Source organism: Narcine bancroftii, chromosome 4, assembly GCF_036971445.1.
Source record: "Narcine bancroftii isolate sNarBan1 chromosome 4, sNarBan1.hap1, whole genome shotgun sequence".
Taxonomy (NCBI): Eukaryota; Metazoa; Chordata; class Chondrichthyes; order Torpediniformes; family Narcinidae; genus Narcine; species Narcine bancroftii.
In genome coordinates, this window is record NC_091472.1 from 169533133 (window position 1) to 169556292 (window position 23160).

The 23160-nt window shown below is 43.3% G+C and overlaps 1 protein-coding gene across 2 annotated transcripts in view; it reads right to left on the reverse strand.

The window, feature by feature from the left end:
• kremen1 (kringle containing transmembrane protein 1) overlaps positions 1-21957 on the reverse strand; it is a 187490-nt gene extending 165533 nt beyond the window's left edge. The window contains exon 1 of one of the 2 annotated variants that reach the window (XM_069932928.1): positions 21695-21957. In XM_069932928.1, the coding sequence (XP_069789029.1) occupies positions 21695-21776 (82 nt within the window). In that variant the 5' untranslated portion in view covers positions 21777-21957. The remainder of the gene's footprint in view (positions 1-21694) is intronic. The other variant, XM_069932930.1, reaches the window with a different exon arrangement.
• Positions 21958-23160: the final 1203 nt, after the last annotated feature.

The window sequence follows — 23160 nt, forward strand, 5'->3', positions numbered from 1 at the left end:
TTTGCACAAAGAGAAACTGAGTACTTTCAGGATTTTATATTTATATTTAAGAGCTCCATGTTCCTTTTTATTTTTAATTTACTATAAACCATCTTTCTCTTTGCATGGCTTGATATAAAATTTTGATGAATAAAAGCAAGTTGTAGTTGTTATTGTTAGTGCTGTTACAATGCACAGGAGGACAAAGCTACATACACGACGGCGACAGCATCAGTAATTCTCAGCAAGTGGGGAAATGGAGAAATTGATGAAGGGAAAATAAAAACTTTTCCAAATTATTCTCCATTGAAATTGAAAGAAATGTGAAGATATCAAGCCTCGAGCAAGCACTTCAGTGGCCTGACTCTCACAGCTTTAAGGCCTTTACTTTCTGCTCCGCATCCACAAATCTTTCCACTTCACTTCTTTAATGCATCGACGCAAGAGGAGTGGAAGGAGAGAGAAGTAAAATGGGAGAGCTGAGTTATAGCTTTGCTGCAAAGTGGAAGAGAGGGATGAGGGGAGCTTTTGATGGCAGTAGGGCAACAGGAAACTCCTTCAGAGCATGTATTTTACACAATGCAACCTGAATGAGGCCATTCAGCCCATCAAGTCTGTTTTATTTTTCTCTCTCAACCCCCATTCTCCTGCCTCGTTCCTGCAACCTTTGACATCCTGACTGAGCTCCTTTCCACTGCCTACAGCAATATTGCTCCACTTAAGAATCCCCTCAATCTTGTCTTTTCCTGCAATCATTGAAGCACAGAGTCATGCCAAAATCAGTAATGTGTTAATTTACCTCATCCACCTTCCCCCTACCCTCCCATTCTCCTGATGATCATTCTAATGATCTGCCTGTGTTGACAAACACAGTTTGTTATCATTAAAATATTGACAACTGCATGTATAATAGGACTCTGAAGACCCTTGGAGAACCTTAACTAATTTATTCTGCTAATGCAGTCGTATGCATTGATCCCACAAGATGATAATATCAATACACCCCAAGTTCCATTAATTAGAAGTGTGTATTTAGTCAAGAGAGAAATGCACAGCATAAACACTCAGAAAACACTTGTTTTATTGATTTTTGTGACAGTACCTTGTGTGTATAAAGATAAAAGGATAGAATCACTGAAGAACAGATCACTTTTTGGCTTGGAATACCAGAGGCAGAATTTTAACCATCCAATGTGTGGTAATGCATGAAGGTGAGCCTAGTACAGAGGCAATAAGAGTGGAAAACCGGTTTGTCCCTTGGCATGCCTGTCCCTGGCTTTTCAAACCAGCCACAGTGTTTTGTTCATATAATTGCTTAGTTTTCTGAGCAGTTTCATTGATGAGAATGATTTGACTCTGGATCAGTCATGATTAAAAGGTACCATATGGTGGGTGCTTCATCTGATCACAAAGCCTCCAAAACACCAGTGATGGAGTGGATGCCCACTTTGGATGAGTGGGTCTTCTTGGGTTAGTGTTAGGATTAGTCATACTGGCATTTACAAGAGCTCACGGGGATATCGTATTCCCTGCTATTGAGAAGACAGAAAGATGGGATGGGGTTGTGGAACATCACTGAGTCAGAATGTTCAAGTTTATTATCATTTGATAAACATAGATAAAAACCTTCAATACATTACAAACCTTTAGCATAGAAAAAGCAATTACAAGAACTAAACAGAGGTATTATGAGTTAGGTGAATGATCACAAAGTACTTGCATGGCAATTAAAAGTGGAACAGGTTTCGAGAACGATTAATGTAATTAAAAATGATTTGAATGTTGTTAGTTATAAACCTCAAGAAATAAATGAATCTTTTAAGAGTTTTTAATTCCAAATTACAGGTACACTATCCTTTATTCGGACATATAAAATCCAGAAACTTCCAAAAACAGGCATTTTTTTTCCTGGTCTGGCACCGGAGGGGGAGGGAGGGGGAGAGAGAGAGAGAGAGAGAGAGAGAGAGAGAGAGAGAGAGAAACAACAGCGCAAGTTGGGCAGGCGGGGGGAAGAGAGACGGCAGCGCGACTCAGGCGGGCGGGGAGAGAGAGACGGCAGCACGACTGGAAGTGGGTGGATATGGCAGCAAAATTCGACTGGGGCAGCTGGCTTTTGTTCTGAAATCTGGAAAAATCTGAAATTCGGAAACACACTGTCCCCCAAGGGTTCTGGATAAAGGATTGTGTACCTGTATATAGCTCCGAGTCTTTAAAAGATGAAAATATAATAGATATTTATCTCAGGTAAATTTACCTAGATTGAGTATGGAAGAACAAACAAAGAATTGAGTGCCCATTTTACACAGATAGAGGTGAAAGCGGTAATGAGTTCATTACAAACTAATAAATCTCAGGGATGCCCCCCCACCCCCCTTGACACCAACAGATCTTTTTTCAACAGCAATAATTACTATGATACCAAAAAAGGCAGAGACTCTTGAAAACCTTCATCTTATAGACCTATTTCATTATTAAATGCAGACAATAAGATTCTTGCCAAAATATTAACGAATAGACTCACAAAATTATTATCTAAATTAATAAATATAGATCAAACAGGTTTTTTAAAAAGCAGACAATGTGGCTAATTAGTATTATGCACTTAGCACAAAAAAAGAAAATTAAGTGTAACAGTGGCTTTAGATGCAAGAAAAGTGCTTGATAGATTGGAGTGGGGCATTTTGTTCAAGGTTTTGGATAAATTGGATTTGGTCAGATTTATATAAATTGGATTAAGGCATTATATAATGATCCTAAGGCTAAAGTATTGACTAATAGACAAATATCCACCCCATTTCAATTGATGAGATCCAGTAGACAAGGATACCCCTCATCTCCAGCTTTGCTTATATTAGCAGAGGTGATTAGGAGTGATTTGGAAATTAAGGGATTTAAGGTTGGCCAAGAAGAAAATAAAATTAGTTTATTTGTGAATGATATTTGACAGACCCTGAAATTTCCTTGTAAAAATTATATTTTAAATTGGAAGAATATGGTAAGATTTTTGGTTACAAAATAAATGGGGATGAAAGTGAAATATGTCCCTTACAGAAAGAGACTAGACTTATTGTCAAATAAATACTCAATTTAAATGGCCAAAATATTGGATTAAACGTCTAGGGATTCATGTAGATAATAATTTTTAAAAATTATATAAATTGAATTATTTGCCATTAATCAAAAAGGTTGAAGATTTTTTTTAAATGGATGATTTTACCTATAACATTAGTAGGAAGGGTTAATTGTATTAAGATGAATATATCCCCAAGAGTACAATACCTTTTTCAAACCTTACCTATATTATTACCTCAAAAATTTTATCAAGAATTAAATAAACATGTAAGGAAATTTCTTTGGAAAGGTCAAATGTTAAGAGTTTCTATAGGAAGATTAACACGGAAATATGAATTGAGAGGCCTGCAGCTTCCAAACTTCAAGAATTATTATCAAGAGGCTCAAATGAGATTTCCCACATTTTTTTGAAGGAGCAGGGAAAACCGGAATGGGTTCAAATGGAATTGGATAATATAGGAGAGAGATTGCAGAGGAATTTATATATAAATGGGATTCAAAATTAATGATTGCTGTTAAAGAAACACCATTGTTGGAACATTTGATTACTGTTTGAAAGAAGATAAATGAGAAAATTGGAATAAAAGGAAGTATATCAGCCAAGATGCCTCTGATTCAAAACTATCTTGTACCTTTTTCAGAGGATAAACAATTTTAAATATTTGGTTTCATAAAGGTATTAAAAATATTGAAAATTGTTATGAACTAGGCCAATTAATGTCATTTGAACAATTAAGGAATAAATACGGAATATCTAATATTAATCTTTTTTGTTATTTTCAAATGAGAGGATATTTAATGGATAAATTAAGGCCAGTGATGCTGTTACCTACTTGTGGCGAGAAGGGATTTTTTTAATTAGGAAGGGAAATACTAAGAAATGTACTTCTACAGTGTAACTTTTATTAAACATGGAGTCCATAAATCTACACAAGAGATGAGAGCTGGATATGAATATTACAATTGATGGCCAAATCTATGTAGAGATTGTATGACAAATACTATTAATGTAAGGTATAGAATAGTTTGAATTTTTTTTAAACATCAGTTGTACCTTACACCACAAAAATTGAAAAGAATGAAATCAGATTTATCAGATCAATGTTTTACGTGTGGTGAAGAAACAAGAGCTTTCTTCCATTCAACTTGCTCATATCCCAAGTTAAAGCCTTTTTGGGTGGACCTAGGGAACTTTTTTGAACAAGTTACAGGCATTGTATTTCCACAAAACCCAGATTTATTTCTATTGGGAAACATGGAAGGAACAAGATCCAAGTTGAAACCATCAATATTACTAATGAAATTTGTTAAAATACCATGAGCGGTGTTAGGTCTGCTTTGTTCAAGAATGAGTGAGTCAGACACCAGACTGAGTCGAAATCAAGGTTCTTTATTACCGGATTGTAACACTTACAACTAACAGTGTTAGTTGGAGAAGGCGCATTCTAACGATATCAGCAAGTGGTGTTTTTTTAATACACCAGGACACGCACTTAGTAAATTATCATACCATTACACTGTCCAATGAATAAGCTGTTGCTACCCTTCACTGTTAGTCTGCTGCTCATCAGCTTGTTAGTGCCAAGCTTATCTTGAGTGTACAAGGTCACATCTGCATTCTGTTACTCCTTAGTACTGGGTGACTCCTTCTCCAGTCCCATCTCATGATGTTTTTACCTTACAGTGGGAGTCAGGAAATGTATTGCAGTGGCCTGGAAATCAGATTCACATTTGGGAATGGGAAGATGGAATGCAGAAATTCCGCTTGGAGAAAATTGCATGCAATTTGAGAAATAAATATGGTATATTTTTGCAAATTTGGAGCCTGTATATGCAAATTTTATGTATAAATATGTAGTGGTGTTCTTCCAACCTCTTGAGACCTGGGTTAATCTTATTCTCTCAATTGATCTTAAAAGCCTTGCTGGAGTCCTGTATGTTGGAAAGCAATCCTCATCATGTAATGTAGGAAACTCTTAAATTTAAAATCTATAATTTTTTATTAATTACATGTATGGAAAAAAATTTAAAATAAAATATTCAAAAAAGTTTATTATCATCTAATCGTACAAGTACCACCCAACAAAACAGTGTTCTCCGGTCTTCAGTGCAAAACACGCAGACATACAACCAGACATAACACACATAGACAAACAATACATATGCAGGATAAATATTCATATCTATAATTAAATAAATAAATATTGTTGAATGAATATGAAAGTTTTAGATGGTTAGCATGAACACTTCCTTTTCATTGCCCGCAGGAAGAAGCTGTTTTTCAGCCTGGTGATGTTGTCTCTGATATTCCTGTATCTCTTTCCCAACAGGAGCAGCTGAAAGATTCTGTGTGCAGGGTATGAGGGGTCCTCAACAATTTTGCATGCCCTCTTTAGACAATGATCCAATTTATCACTGCAATGGGGGGGAGGGAGACTCCAGTGATCCTTTCTGCTACTCTAATGGTCCTGTGGATTGACCTCCAATACAATGCTCTACAGCAACCATACCATAAAGGTACAGCCTGCCAGGACACTCTCAGTATAGCTCCTGAAGGAGGTTGGCATGGTGGTGACCAGTAGCCTTGCCCACTTCAGTCTTCTCAGGAAGTCCAGTCACTGTTAACCCTTCCTGACAAGTAAGGACATGTTGTGTGTCCATGATAGGTCACTAGTTAAGTGGACTCCAAGGACTTGGTGCTGTTCACTCTCTCCACTACTGAGTTATTGATGTTTAGTGAAGGGTGGTTATTCCTGTCCTCCTAAAGTCCATGATCATCTCCTTAGTCTTGTCCACATTGAAACTCAGGTTGTTTTTCCCTCACACTATAATACGAGATTTCACACCTCTTCTCTGTAGTGTGACTCATTCCACTCACAGAAGTTCAAATCTACATCCAAGTGTTAGTATCAAAGATAATAATGCCAACAGTCTTTGTCATGCAATTTGTAATTGTTCATGAAAAACATGCTGTATCTAGTGGACCTTACTAACATTTTCATTTGTTCTGATAGGAAGACTGCAACCTTAAAGCAATGTTATTGAACAGATGAAATAATGCCCTCTACACCTTTCAAACTCTCAGCCCACTCCAAGTACAACCTTTACTCATTTACACTGACCTGGATTTAACTCGAAATCTGAGAGAAGAAATAACATTGTACTGGCCAACAAGGCTCCCAAGTCCCAGATCCAAACTTAGGTAAAAGTTATTTTCTGCTCCACAGGACCATAAGAGAGGCAGAGAGGATTGCTGAAGGATCCCCCTCTACCCCCCCCCCACCCCACTATCGGCATTATCTGCCAAGATTGTTGTCTGAAAAGGGGGTGCAAAATTGTTGAGGATCCCTACCACTCCACACATAGTCCTGTCAGGAAAGGGATACAGGAGTATCAGAGCCAGCAATTCAAGACTAAGGAATAGCTTCTTCCTGTGGCCAGTGAGAAAACTGAACGGCCAAAGGAACTGCTCACACTAAACATCCACGACTTTCATATTTACTGAACAATATTTATTGATATATGTATATTTGTCCTGCGTAGGTATTGTTTGTCTGTATGAAAGACCTCAACAATGAAGACGCTGTTTACATCCGGTACCGCACGGATGGCAGCCTCTTCAATCTGAGGCGCCTGCAAGCTCACACCAAGACACAAGAGAAACTTGTCCGTGAACTACTCTTTGCAGACGATGCCGCTTTAGTTGCCCATTCAGAGCCAGCTCTTCAGCGCTTGACGTTCTGTTTTGCGGAAACTGCCAAAATGTTTGGCCTGGAAGTCAGCCTGAAGAAAACTGAGGTCCTCCATCAGCCAGCTCCTCACCATGACTACCAGCCCCCCCACATCTCCATCGGGCACACAAAACTCAAAACGGTCAACCAGTTTACCTATCTCGGCTGCACCATTTCATCAGATGCAAGGATCGACAACGAGATAGACAACAGACTCGCAAAGGCAAATAGCGCCTTTGGAAGACTACACAAAAGAGTCTGGAAAAACAACCAACTGAAAAACCTCACAAAGATAAGCGTATACAGAGCCGTTGTCATACCCACACTCCTGTTCGGCTCCGAATCATGGGTCCTCTACCGGCATCACCTACGGCTCCTAGAACGCTTCCACCAGCGTTGTCTCCGCTCCATCCTCAACATTCATTGGAGCGCCTTCACCCCTAAAGTCAAAGTACTCGAAATGGCAGAGGCCGACATCATCAAGTCCACGCTGCTGAAGATCCAGCTGCGCTGGGTGGGTCACGTTTCCAGAATGGAGGACCATCGCCTTCCCAAGATCGTGTTATATGGCGAACTCTCCACTGGCCACCGTGACAGAGGTGCACCAAAGAAGAGGTACAAGGACTGCCTAAAGAAATCTCTTGGTGCCTGCCACATTGACCACCGCCAGTGGGCTGATATCACCTCAAACCGTGCATCTTGGCGCATCACAATTTGGCGGGCAGCAACCTCCTTTGAAGAAGACCGCAGAGCCCACCTCACTGACAAAAGACAAAGGAGGAAAAACCCAACACCCAACCCCAACCCACCAATTTTCCCCTGCAACCGCTGCAACCGTGTCTGCCTGTCCCGCATCGGACGTGTCAGCCACAAACGAGCCTGCAGCTGACGTGGACATTTACCCCCTCCATAAATCTTCGTCCGCGAAGCCAAGCCAAAGATGTGTGTGATGTCTGGTTGTGTGTCTGCATATTTTGTACCGAGAACCAGAGAATGTTGTTTCTTTGGGTTGTACTTGTGCAGATGAATGGAAGGAGCTGACTAATTGTATTAGTTCCTGTCTGGTGTCTTTGCAAAAGCCCAAGATGTAAGAGTCTCTTACATGGTTATTCTGCCTTATTAACCTGTATATTAATGATTGGAATAGCTTTATTTTTACCTCAATGGTACAAATCTGCTTCAAAATAAAGATGGAAGCAATATTTTTCCATAATGCTCCCAATGAAACTGGCTAACAATCATGTCACATTCAACAAGAAATCCGATTGGAGTTGGGGCTCCCTGTGAACAAACCCAATAAAGTTGAGGGAGAAAATATCTAGATTAATACTGGACTGATAATAGTGCTTTTGAGAAAAATTAATGACATCAACGGCCACAGTCAATTGCAGCTACTGTGCTAGTCAATGGAAGTTCAACAGTGGCCAACTGGTTGCATGGTTCCCCCTTTGAAGCATTTGGCTCATTATGCCTTCCACCATTACAATATTGCCTAGTATTTCAGTTCAGAGAGTGTAATGGATAGCTGGGAGCAATTCCAAGGCAGCAATATAATAAATGGCATCGTTAATAATGAGAGCAGAGATTGTGTATTGTATGTACTTCATCTCAACCACGAACTCTGGTGGCAGCTTCGCATCACTTTATCCTTTTATGTTACATAGCTCGCAGATTTCAACAGTCATCAGATCACAAAAGACATTACAGAAAGAGCGAGGTCCTGCATTGCCTGCCAGAAAGCAAAGGTTCAGCAGCATACTGAGGCACTACTGCAGTCCTTCCCAGCAGTTACTCGTCGGTTTGTTCATGTCCATGTGGTCCACTTCCTGCTTCAAAAGGATACTGTTATCTTTTTGCAATAATGGACAGGTTTATGCGATGGCCCAAGCCCATGCCTATGGTAGATGCTACTGCAGACACTTGTGCTCGAGCATTCCTCAGATCCTGGGTGTCTTGTTTTCATATGCTGGCACATGTTACTTCAGATAGAGGACCACAATTTACTTCCTCGTTGTGGACGGCCTTGTCTCGTTTGCTCGGTGCAACAATCCATCATTCCAATGCCTATCATCCCTAGGCTAATGGAATGGTGGAAAGATTTCATCGACATCTCAAGTCACCCTTGATGGCTCGGTTAGATGGCCCAAACTGGGTAGTACTGGGCATTACAACGACTCCAAAGGAGGATCTTCAAGCTTCATTTGCAGAGCTTGTGTATGGCGCACAGTTGGTGGTCCCAGGGGATTTCATCCCCCCTACCATTCCAACTCGAATGACAATCCTAACGAACTATTGACCAAGCTAAGGGAGACCGTAGGAAAATTAACCCCTAGACCACCATTTTCACATGGAAAACACTCTTCCTTTGTGCCCAAAGACCTCAAAAACTGTTAATATACCTTCATCCACAGGGGAACATTTGGTCAACCTTTGCAGATGGACCTTATGAAGGACCTTATAGGATACTCAGACAAACTAAGTCCACCTGTATTTTGGACATTGGAGGGAAGCCACAGTCCTTCACTATTGACAGGCTTAAACCAGCTCATGTGCACAAGACTTCCCCACTGCAACAGCCAACAGTTCATCTCAGAGGTCAACCACCTAAAAGACAGACAAACCTTTCTGCCTGTTCTTGGAGGGGGGGTGGGAGAAGGGGGGCGCATGTAGTAACACTATGGCGGCATTACAACTTCCAGAAGGCATCGAACCGACTATATGACATCAGTGTGTGAGGACATCAGTGCGTGTCGGGCACATGATTCAGGCTTTAAAATGTTGCACGGGTTTTGAAGAGTAAATCCATTTGATTCACTCTAAGAATGCCTTGCGTGGTTATTTCATCATGTCCACTGTGATTGCAGTGTCCACCACCACCCCACCACCCCCCCCCCCCATCATCTTCTGAAGGGAAGTTAAGGAAGGGCAATAACTGCTGGCCTTGCCCCCAGTGCCTCCGTTCTATTTAATCACTGAATTTCAGTAAACATTACTTGAAAGAAATTAATGTAGGAAGTGAACATCTCTCAGTTAGTGACATTAACATTCCTCCTCAGTCAGTTTTGGGACAGATCACACAAAGGTAATCACCCCGATGTCCCAAAAAATCTCATCGTAAGCACAAGCCTTAATCCTGAACCTTTAATATTCCTTATTCTCATTTCCACTAGTGCGGTGGTCTATTTGACTGTAATTAACAAATGAATGGAAATATGTCATCCTAGATTTTTAGACTGAAGCATTCTTCTCCAATTTCTAATTTCCCTGGACTTGTCTTTTTGAAAAGATGATGAGAAGATTTAATTGGATTCGTTTAAAGTCATGAAGTGGTTCAGCATGCTTGGATCTCAATGGTTCTGAAACTTTTCAGAACGAGCCGCATACATCAATATAATGGAATCTAATGTAAATAAACAAGCCTGCAGAATGGTGAGCAACATATGGAACAAATTTCCAGCATCAGTAGCCAAAAAGGAAACTTTAAGTGTTTTGTACAAGTTCCTGATATGTTTGGAGATTGTGGTTATTTTTCATGGAGACATAAATACAGATTTTAAAATTGAACATTTGAATGGTCAGGAAGTGCCTAGACAATATTGCCCTGATGAAGTGCGTTTGTGGATTAATACATCTGGATTTTGGGTTAAAAAATGGATTTCGGGTTAAAAAATGCATTTCATTGTTTTGCCAACATTGATCCATCAGCTATTTCCCTAAATTACAGGCTCTGAAACATACCAGAGTCAATTATCATACTGTAGCAAATGACCCCACTTGCTCGTGTTCACTTTTGCTTTTAAGCTAGGAGAAAAAAAAAAACAGGTTTTGTTCCATTCTTGGGTCAGTTCCCTGAATATTTGAACATTTAGCTTCACAGAAGCTGCCTGGCTTACTGAACATTTGTAACATTTCACACATCCAACACAGCACTATCATTTGATATCAAATTAGGAGAACATCCCATTTTAAAGATATGATTTGCAGAAGTATGATCCGGTATGTGGTTAACAAATAATAACCATTTACAATGCATTGGCATCGGTTTAACTCAAAGAACATTACTCTGGTTTTGAAATCCAAAGGGGGAAGGTCAACCCTGATTCTAGAATCTGAGAGCATAACTTAGGTTCACCATTTCGTCCCTAACTAAAGGAAAGTTATCTGCAACAATAAAACTGCACTTGCTTATTAAGATGTCCAAGTGGAATATAGGTAAGTGTCCAAGTAATGACAATAAAACATTCGGACAACCACCTAATGCAGAATGCACTCTGGGCGATAGAAGTCTGACAGTCTACTTAATATGTAATATATAAGGGGCAGCACAGATAGCATAGTGCTTTAGTGCAGTGCTCTTACAGTGCCAGCAACTAGGGTTTGAATCCAGCGCTGTCAATAAGGAGTTAAAATGTTCTCCCAGTGTCTGCATGGGGTTCCTCCAGGTGCTCTGGTTTTCTCCCACTGTTCAAAAACATACCAGGTGTGTTGGTCCATTGTGTGTAATTAGACAGCATGGGGTTGTGGTCTGAAAGAGCCTCTTATGGAGCTGTATGTCTAAAAATATTGCAGCAGACAACAGTGTCAGGCACACGTTTAACAGGATATCAAAAGGGCAATGTAGATCCATTGCCCACAAAATAGGACATTTTCCTCATGTGATGAGTGTAAGTTCCATTGGTCATTCAGATACTTAGTTTACAAAGGATATTTAATGCAGGCTATCCAATGGGGAATGGAGAATCAGGGCCCCTTAATGCAGAATATTTAATATGGAATATACAAGAAACATTCAAATGTTCATAATGCATGAATTTAACACGGCATATATAAAAGCACAAAGCTAATAGAAGCTCTATAACTAGTGTAAATTGATCACACACCTGATTCATGCAATATTGTGAAAGGCACCCAATCCAATTTCAGCCATCCCTGCCAAAGGCATATCAAAATCATTTCTATGGAGTCCTCTCAGACTGGGACAAACTCAAACACCGAGTCAGTGACTTACAGGGTCATTAAGTTCATTTTATGGTCTTGAATCTTTGCATCATGTACTTCATCTATTTGCTTTTTTTAATTCTGATTCTTGGTATTTTCAAACTGAGACACATTCTATTGTGCCATCTGGTACTTCAAATATGCTAAACAGGATAGATTGAGAAGAGTAAAAACACAAAGCTAGGGAATCTCAGCAGATCACAGTGTACTTTAATGTAGCAAAGATAAAGATATATAATATAACCAACATATCAGGCTTGGGTCCTTCATCAAGGTATTCTAGATTGAGAACAGACCTGGCTCAAAACCAGAAATTTATGAGGTGGCGAGGAACATTACAAGCGGCTGTAACTAACGAACTAACACATTTTGTTTGGAACTAACAAAGGAACAGCATTGGAAGAATTCACCAAACAATGATAAATTCAAAATAATATTTTTTAATTAAACTATTAATAACACAGCAGTTCTGCTTATTTCTAAATTTAACTCTAGCTTAATTCCCACTATGTGCAAATGTAGATATGCACGTGTTAAAATCAAAACCATTACAGTTTGAGCTGATCTGAAAAGTCAATTTTAAACCAGTTTCAAACATCTTGTGTTGCTTGAAGATTTTTTTTTAAATCACAGTTCAGAAATAATTACAAAGCACTTTTAAACATAATGTCTTCTGATATCTTTAAACTCACAAGCCTTTTGATGAGTTGTCTTTCAGAGAGATATTCTTCACATGAGTGTTTTCACAAGTTTCCCCCTCTCTTGTTAGAGTTATGGAACTCTTATCTTCACAATGATTTCTTTCTTAATCAAGAGCGAAGTGGTCTTACTTACTTTAAAGCCACTTATTTGAGTTATCTCCTATGATATTCAACATAGCAAGAGATCAAATTTGTCTTTGGAAAAACAGTAAATTTTAAATTTGGTTCAGAAACTGGATTTTTATTTCATGTGTGTGGGAATTTCAATTTCCTTTCTGTTCACTAAGGGTTGGCAGTAAATACCACCAAACTTCTTACCAACACACCAATGGCATCATGAAGAAAGCCTCTACTTCCTCAGGAGTTTGCGGAGGAGCTAGTGGAGTTGTTCAAGTGAACCGGTATGGACTTGAAGGGCCGACATGGCCTGTTTCCGTGCTGTAAACGGTTATATGGTTATAAGGATAATACAATTCAGAACAGCATCTCTCTCTCTCTATCTCTCTCTCCCTCTCCCTCCAGAGACTACTGTTTCACCCCTGTGTCTTTCACAGGATGGTCATATCTTCAGTTTTCAAAATGTCTCTCTGCCTTCAGTTATAAGTTTCTCTGAAATCATGTGACATGGCATCACCACCGTTTCAGTTTCATTTCTTCCAAAACACATTCATGCTGATGACCTTTTTGCCTTCGTTCAAATTAACACTTCACATCCATAAAAACATCTGACCTCATCTGTGTCCAAGAGGTTTTAATTGATAATTCCTAAAGTCTGATCACGTCACTCAAGGAAGAACTTGCTTAATTGATTATACACATCCATTGTTCTGGAATCAATCAAGACCCATTTCAGTTCTATTATGATCTGGTTCTTTCAGACTCAGTAACTCTGAAATGCTCTCTCTCTCTCTCTGAGTGCAATGGTGGTCTCTGTAAATGTGATGCAACCTGTGTATAACCCTGTCCACCGTAAGCAACTTTACTAAGACATATGAAATATAATTTTTAGTTTAATGGTAAACTAGCACAGATCTGTTACACAGCAGAAGTGTACATTTTGCAATCTCTAACCTAATTGTTGGTATAAACCTCACTCTACCACCAATATCACTGTATCAGAGCATCAACACTGGTTCAGTGAAAAGTACAAAGGATCCTGCCAAAAACAGCGTCTGCCATAACTAAAAATGTCGAGGTGCAAAGTTAGAGGAGCAATACAGGAATAAATACTAAACAAAGCATGGAAGATAGCTCAGTAAACTCACAACCAATGGATTGGATCAATGCCTGTAATCCCATCACACCTCGTTAGGAAGGGTGGTGGAAATTAAACAGGTCATGAGAGGAAAATGTTCCAAGATCCTCAGAATTTTCAACAATAGCAGAGCACAGCATGTGAAAGCTCAAGAAAGAGCCAAATCATTCACAGGCACATTCAGCCAGAAGGGGGCAGTACAATTAGTGTAGCGGTTAGTGCATTGCTGTTACAGCACTAGTACCAGGGTTGTAGGTGTTATTACGCGCCTCGGGCTCATGGGCTGAGAGGACCTGTTACCATGCTATATGTCTAAATTTAAAATGAATGATCCACCTTGGCTTCCTTCTGAGATCACCGTCATCAGGTCAATCTTCAGCCAATCCACTCCACATCATGTCAAGAAATAGATGATAGTGCCTGGTACAGCAAAGGCCGTGAGAACAGATCGCATCCCACATACTGAAAACCTGCACTCCAGAACAGGCTGTGCCATTTCCATCAGCTTAATTTCCACCACACCTAACTAGATGTGATAGGATTACAGGGCATTGATCCAATCCATTGGTTGTGATTTTACTCAGTTCGCTTTCATGCTTTGTTTAACACATAAGTACTCCTCTAGGTTGGCCAAGCCATTCCAATACACTGAACTGTATCAAAAGTTGCCCAGGTACATCCTTCCTACAAAAGGTGGAACAAAACCAATCATCAGATAAGGGGTGGAAGCTGTCATTATCAATTCTCTCAACCAGTCCCTACTCACTAATGACCTACTGCTACAGTCCACTTTGGCCTTGTCAGGTCTAATAAACTGGAAAGATTATTGCAGCTTTGATCCAAATAAGGACAGAATTGCAGAGTGATTGCCTTTAATATCAATGTATATTTAATCAAGGTACATTGGTAAACTGAAGTTGATAGATTTTTTCCTCCATCTGGGCACTCTCCAGCCAGATGGCAATAACATTGACCTCTCCTCTTTCTCTTCCGCTTTCCTGTCTTTCCAGTTCTCTCCTCCCTTCCCCCTTACCTACCTACCTTGATGAAGGGCTCTAGTCTGAAATCAATGGGCTCTTTATAAGAGCCTTAGCTCATGTAAAGGAAGATGGTCATGGTTCAAAGAGATCCATGATTCTAGCACCAGAGTATTACCACAGATGCTCCTCAAGTCAAGGCCTTCACCCTAACATCTTCCCCTGATTCACCAGTGACCTTCCTTCCATCATAAAGTCAACCATGGTACTGTTCAATGACAAATACATAATGTTCAAATTCATTTGGAACTCAGCAAATGAAGCGGCCTGTGTGCAGAAAGCCCCGGGCAACATTCAGGCATGGGTTGAGAAGTAGCAAGTAACCTTCCTGCCACAGCAATGCTAGGCCATGATCACTTCCAAACACCTACAATGAAGGCGAAGAAATCCACGATCAATATCCCTGGGGTCACTGTTGACTGGAAACTCAACTGAATCAAGCAGGTAAACACCATGGCTGAATGATGGTTCAGAGGCTGGTATCCAGTGATGAGTAGCTCACTTCTTTTCACCATCTACAAGCCATTCTACAGGAGTGCGATGGAATACTCTTTACTTACCTGGGTGGGTGCAGCATCAACAACCATCAAGATGCCAGATACCACCAAGGGCAAAACTGTTCACAGTGATTGGCAAGCAATCAGCCATCCAAAACATTCAGTTCCTTCAACCCAGGTGGACAGAGAGTGCTGTGTGCACCAGGCACAGCATGCACCGTGGTTACTCATCTACACTACTCCAACAGTGCTTCTCATGAGTTCTACCAATGTGCAGGTCAGATAAATGGGGATACCACTACCTGTGGATACTTCTTGAAGCATTGAGTAATTCTGCTGCTGTTTCTTCATCATCACTGGGTCTAATCCAGGAACTGTTTCCCCAGCAGCAGTTTGGAAACTCCATCACCAGAAGAACTGCAGCCAGTTCAAGAAGGTGGCTCACCATCACCTTCTGATGGACATTTAGAAAGAACAATAGATGGTGGCCTTGTTGGTGATGCTCTGATTCTGAGAATGAATGTTAAAAATTGCTTGGGAAGTAAGAATTCAGTGATTTGTTTGAGGAGGATGTACTTGAAATATTCTCTTACCTAGCAATACACCTCATTATTCTCTGGCTAAGAAACATCTCCTGGCATTATTTATCCACTATGAAAACTGAATCATTATTAGTTTAATTTGAGCCTCTCAGATCTGGTTTAGCAACATTTGGAAAAAATGTATAGTAATTTACTTTTAGGCAGAAATGGCTATTCAATAGATGGTCAGAATATTCAATGCAAATCCTGTTATAGGTCATGATCTTTGGACATGGACAGCTTCCACATTCACTTAAAGTGCACACAGAGCTGCTAGACAGAGGAATCCTTTGCTCATCACTTCATCTGGGTTTAGGGGTGGATAAAGAGTAGTTTTTCCGTAAGCTGTTAATGGAACCAGCACATAGATATTAATCAGTGTGCTGAAAGCAAATATTAATTATATCTGTTCCAAATGACATCCATGTCATCATACCATGTGGTAACAAAGTCCACTCTACATATGGAAAAGCAGGTGGCTGAGACAGTTTTATTAGGCTTTGCAAATTATATCTAAAGGTGCATGGTGTTAGAAACTTGAATATTCTCCAAAATCAGGGGTTGGCAAAGTGGTCTATATTGACCCCTGGGAGTCGATGGGACTATCAAAGGAGTCGATAAATGTCTAGGCTATAGAGAAATTTATAATTGATCATATTTATTTATTTCTTTTACATGCTTGGGGGTCAATGAGAGATCAAGGATTCCATGAAGAGGTCGATGGTTTAAAACTTTTGCCAATCCCTGTCCTAAATCATGCTTATTACTATAGGCTTAGTCCTATTGCAAGAAATCTCACTGAAGTTGAGAGATTTGGGTTCTGAACTCCACAGCCAGGCTTCACCACTGTTACAGAGTCGCTGCAGTGCTAAGGTGGTGCAATGGAATGACTTGTTGAATTGGACACATTGCCTATTCAAGAGAACACTGAAGATTCTACAGCATTTTGCCTGGTCCCTTAGCTAGCATTCCTCCCTTAGCCAATATTCTTGTGGGGTGTGCTTACAAAGAATATTCACCATATCTCCCTGTGTAGTAACAACAGTTGGCTTGGATCACTGGTTTTAAAAGGACACCAGTGTTATACTGTATGTGTATTAATGAAGATGAATAATTGCTTTACTTGCAGTTGGGGTTCATGCTTTCATTGCTTGTGTAATGTTCCAACAATCCTCTTCCTGAGTACAAATTGTTCTGTGATATAAATGCAGGTATTGACTGCAATTATCCATTGAACCTGAGTTTTAGACAGGTCACTTGATAAGAGAGGGTTAAATGAAAAGCAACTCATTTTTACTTATGTGTGTGGTATGTAGTCAATTATGGCTATCTGGCAACAATTACAACCTCTTGTCTAATTGAAGGTTGCAATGACATGACATATTTCCTGAGTAAAACTTGAACAGTTTATAATTGTTCTCTAAAGCTACCAGATTGCATTACTGCCTTGAAACCAGGCAGGTGATCATGCCTCTCTTACTACCACCACCCCCCACCCCCCCAACCCGTCTCTCTCTCCCTCATCTCCCTCCCCCACCCCCCGTCCCTCTCTCAATCCCCCCCGTCTCTCTCTCGCTCACTCCCCCGTCTCCCTCTCGCTCACTTCCCCCGTCTCTCCCTCTCGCTCACTTCCCCCGTCTCTCCCTCTCGCTCACTTCCCCCGTCTCTCCCTCTCGCTCACTTCCCCCGTCTCTCCCTCTCGCTCACTTCCCCCGTCTCTCCCTCTCGCTCACTTCCCCCGTCTCTCCCTCTCGCTCACTCCCCCCGTCTCTCCCTCTCGCTCACTCCCCCCGTCTCTCCCTCTCGCTCACTCCCCCCGTCTCTCCCTCTCGCTCACTCCCCCCGTCTCTCCCTCTCGCTCACTCCCCCCGTCTCTCCCTCTCGCTCACTCCCCCCGTCTCTCCCTCTCTCACTCCCCCCGTCTCTCCCTCTCTCCCCCCCCGTCTCTCCCTCTCTCCCCCCCGTCTCTCCCTCTCGCTCGCTTCCCCGTCTCTCCCTCTCGCTCGCTTCCCCGTCTCTCTCTCGCTCACTCCCCCGTCTCTCTCTCGCTCACTCCCCCGTCTCTCTCTCTCACTCACTCCCCCGTCTCTCTCTCTCACTCACTCCCCCGTCTCTCTCTCTCACTCACTCCCCCGTCTCTCTCTCTCACTCACTCCCCCGTCTCTCTCTCTCACTCACTCCCCCGTCTCTCTCTCTCACTCACTCCCCCGTCTCTCTCTCTCACTCACTCCCCCGTCTCTCTCTCTCACTCACTCCCCCGTCTCTCTCTCTCACTCACTCCCCCGTCTCTCTCTCTCACTCACTCCCCCGTCTCTCTCTCTCACTCACTCCCCCGTCTCTCTCTCTCACTCACTCCCCCGTCTCTCTCTCTCACTCACTCCCCCGTCTCTCTCTCTCACTCACTCCCCCGTCTCTCTCTCACTCACTCCCCCGTCTCTCTCTCTCACTCACTCCCCCGTCTCTCTCTCTCTCACTCACTCCCCCGTCTCTCTCTCTCTCTCACTCACTCCCCCGTCTCTCTCTCTCACTCACTCCCCCGTCTCTCTCTCACTCACTCCCCCGTCTCTCTCTCACTCACTCCCCCGTCTCTCTCTCTCTCACTCACTCCCCCGTCTCTCTCTCTCACTCACTCCCCCGTCTCTCTCTCTCACTCACTCCCCCGTCTCTCTCTCTCACTCACTCCCCCGTCTCTCTCTCTCACTCACTCCCCCGTCTCTCTCTCTCACTCACTCCCCCGTCTCTCTCTCTCACTCACTCCCCCGTCTCTCTCTCTCACTCACTCCCCCGTCTCTCGCTCTCACTCACTCCCCCGTCTCTCGCTCTCACTCACTCCCCCGTCTCTCGCTCTCACTCACTCCCCCGTCTCTCTCTCTCACTCACTCCCCCGTCTCTCTCTCTCACTCACTCCCCCGTCTCTCTCTCTCACTCACTCCCCCGTCTCTCTCTCTCACTCACTCCCCCGTCTCTCTCTCTCACTCACTCCCCCGTCTCTCTCTCTCACTCACTCCCCCGTCTCTCTCTCTCACTCACTCCCCCGTCTCTCTCTCACTCACTCCCCCGTCTCTCTCTCACTCACTCCCCCGTCTCTCTCTCACTCACTCCCCCGTCTCTCTCTCACTCACTCCCCCGTCTCTCTCTCACTCACTCCCCCGTCTCTCTCTCTCTCACTCCCCCGTCTCTCTCTCTCACTCCCCCGTCTCTCTCTCTCACTCCCCCGTCTCTCTCTCTCTCACTCCCCCGTCTCTCTCTCTCTCACTCCCCCGTCTCTCTCTCTCATTCCCCTGTCTCTCTCTCTCACTCCCCCCGTCTCTCTGACAAGTTGTTTTCAGTCAACTTACGTTGTATTTAAAGTCAGCCAGCGGCTACTAAAACAAAACCACAAAAACAGTTGCATATTATGCCGCAGAAGTACGTTGGTCACATCAAAGGATATCTGGAACCGGTATTTAGAGTTCATCTCCATACCCTTTGAAAAGGTACTGGGAAGCTTCTTGAAGATTGCTAGTAATTTGCTACAAGTGACTCTTACCAAGCCACTTCAGAGGATACAGGGCTGAAATGCAGATTTCTTTCCCCAGAGGCGCTTTAGGGTCCCACCATTTTTAAACTTCCTCTCATCGACACTGATTTTCATTTCTCAAAGGAAGTAAAGCACGAAAGTCTGCAGACACCGTGATTGAAGTAAAACCACAATGTTGGAGAAACTGGTCAAACACTGTATGTGGCAAAAATAAAGATGGCTCGGAGTCGTGGGCCGGAATGGCCGGTTACCGTGATGTATACTTTACCAACATTTCGGGCTTGAACCCTTCATCAAGGCACCATTGCCGAAATGTTGGTTATGTATCTTTATCTTTGCTGTGTAAAACACCCTGTTTGACCTGCTGAGTTTTACCAGCATTGTGTATTTTCACTTAATTTCTCAAATGACTATATTACCGTGTCCCGATGAACAACTCCAAGCCATTCCCGTCCGGGAACATGATTAGTGGGCAGAATTTAACGATGTACATGTTACTGTTAGAACCTTCCACATTTTCTGTCTAATGGTGTTTAAAATTGACACCTGAGATCCCGAGATAACGACATTGTCGGCGGAGATACTGGCGCTTCCCTGATCCCAAAGCCGAGGCAGTTCTTTCGCAGCCTCATTCCACCGCCCAGACACGGAGAGCGAGCGCTGGGTCGGATAGCTTCTCACCCACGCTCCCAAATTCGCCCTGCCCACCCAGGGTCGCCGGACGTCCCCTTCGGGTCACTAAAGCTCCCGGCTAGCCTTCACCTTTCCCGTGGCCTCTCGCCCAAGACTCGAAGGTACTTGGTTGGCTGGCATAGACAAGTTGGGCCGAAGGACTTGCTCTGCGCTGTGGGACTATCTCCGGGCCACTCCACATTACAGTGCAAGTCATCTTACAGCCACTCGATTCTTTGTTGGAATATCAGTCTCCATAGTAACGTTCTGGACCTGAAATTATTGCGTTTCTCTTTCCACAGATGCCTGCTGGACTTTCTTTATAGTACTTGTTGTACTTTCTGGGGGGGGGGGGTCCCCCCCAGCTTTCTAGCATCTGCAGTTTTGCTTTAAACTGGCCCTCGCATTACTCTTAAGGTGCCGGGGCAGGCGGAGAGAAAAGCTGACTGTTTTGAGCGTTGCTGGACTTCTCGGGACAGACTCGCTGTGAAGAGCGGGCTGGGGAGCGGCGAGAACAGACGTGAGGTGTCGGTCCGCAGCTGGTCGCGTTCAAGGACTGACAGTCTGTCGCGATCTTGGTAGAGCAGCGGCCAAATAAATAGGTTTCTTTAAAATCAAATGAGGCTAAGGCTTGGGTCTCCAGATTTTACTTTTGTCCAGTGCGAAGGGAAATTCAAGAGAAGGATTGGATTTCCTCGGCGACGTTGAACTCATGCGCGCAACATTTCAGCACGAAGTATTTTCCTTAAAAGAACTTCAAGAGGTGGAACGGAGTTTCTTTCCCCAGCTCTGGGCAGGAAGGACGCGCCCGATCGTAGCTCCCGACCGTCTCGTTTCCAAGGGACGGGGTTTAATCGTAGCCGATTCGTTCGCCCGCTGGGGTATTTCTCATGACAAATTTGAGACTTACTTTCAACCAAAACGGAGGGCAGAAATGGGAAGCTATCTCGTTCTCGGGTTGTCAGTGAAGGTGATTTCTCCATCTCAGCCAGACACTGGCAGGTCAGGGCATCCGAACCCAACCTTGGAGGCCTGTGCATGCAGCATGTGTCAGCTTTGCCGGGTATATCGACCCGTCTGTGCTCGGACATGTGTAACTCTGCGAGGATTCACTTCCTCTCCCCCTGCACTGGGCGGCCGCCTGTGTGATCTATCGTGCACTTGGTTATCTTCTGCATATTCATCTAGCATTTATTCAACCGGCCTAGTTTATCGCAACTCTCGATTTAACTAACTATCCTTTTGTTTAGATAATTATTTATAATTTAATGCATACATTTAGAACCATATTGCACTTAACTAACAAATTATATTGGTGCATGTATCGATAGATTAACTGTGTCCTCATTCCCCCCCCCCCCCCCCATTTAGTTTATCTGTCGGGACAACAAGATCACAGTCAAAGTTGCAAATGACAGAACAAACTATCTTGAAAGTGTGAACCCGATCGATTGAGAGCGCTTTGACTTTGAACGTCCAGGTTCGCTTGGCTCCTCTTTCTGTCTGCGAGCTGGGACCGGACCCTCTGTTCCACCGAGCCGCCGGATCAGCCATTCCCCCTCCGCTCCTCTGAACGCACGACCATAAAAACACTGCACCCGGGTAGACTTTTAAATGAAAACCGTGCACTCCTCGCAGTGGAGCGACTCACCGGTGTTCAGCTCTGCCCAACCGAGGGTCACGATGCACCCGAATCTCATGTAAAGGGCGAGCGCCTCTGCCCAGGAACCCATCGCGGAGACGGCGATCCAAGAGAGCGAACGGCGGGGCAAGGCGAGAGACTGGCCCGGACAGGTGTCGAAGCGGCACCAACAACGCCGGGAAATCAGGTTGGTGTCACCTCTTCAACCCTCTGATCCCTGACTCCAGCTGGATCTTGGAAGAGCCTGCGGAGAGGGAGGGAGGGAGAGGGATCCTATTACTGGAGCATGTGACAGGAAGCCGAGCTTTAAACCTGCTTGAAAAGCCCATCAGCTCCGGGCTCGGTCTGCACCTGGCAGTAATCCCTCTCCCTGCACCGCTCCGAGGTTTCCCCGCTTATGAAATAAACCCCAATAAAGATCACATTCCCCCCCTCCCCCCGACAGAAAACAAGTACTAATATTCAACGGCCAACTAGCTTCGTGGCAATGAAGTAGTTCCAGAAGGGCAACTCGGGGAATGCTGGTGAGGATCGCACAAGCAGAAGTGGAAATCGACCATGTTATTGGTCAGCAGACCCCAAAGCTCTGAAATGTTGGGACTGGGGGGGGTTTGAGAGAGAAGTCCTGAGCTCCTTTCAATTTTCGACCGAAAACCATGGGAAAACGCCTCGATCTTGTGGCCATTTCTCCGACTCAGAAAGTCGATCTGCTCGAAGGAATCCGAGGCTGGGACCCAAAGATAGCGAATGAAACCAGGCTCATCTTTATCGGGGAATGTGAAGATGTCGTGCGGTTCGGGTGCGTTAGCATTCAAGGGTAGAGTCCTGATCTGCAGGGGCTCGGGGCTGTGCAGACCACCAGGCAAGGCTCTTGACAGGAAGAGACCCAATTCAATGATGCCGGATTGCCGGGATCTATTCTCTCCGTGGAGCAGAGAGGAATCCCGCCATTCACACTTTGTTTCCTTATTGCAATCAACCAACCCATTAGCAGCAATGGGTCAATTGTTTGGCCTGAAGCAGATTGCCTTGCAGAGAGGTCCCTCTCTGCAACAGGTCTATGATCTATCCACCATCCCTCTTGCTCGGCTTCTTGCTAAATGCACCATTGTGCACAGAGCCTTGACACTTAACGGTTTCCTTTCTTTAACTTAACTATTTCTCTGGGATCTTCTGGACAAGCCTTAATTTGTCAACATTATTTATCTGTATCCTGCTTTTTCTTAATCTTCCGCTAAGACAATTCATCACTGCTGCTGGTAATATTTTACTTCCGTTGGTCCTCTAAAATCCACGGGCAAGCCCATGTCATGTCCCATCCTTATGAAGCATATCAAGTACATACATGAAGATACTTACACCAGATACACCTGTTTAAACAACTCCGAATTCCACAGCATGTCTCTGCTCAGATCATGAATTAGTATATGGAGATAAATGTTCCATCTTAAACTTAAGCCTTCGTGTTTTCCAAA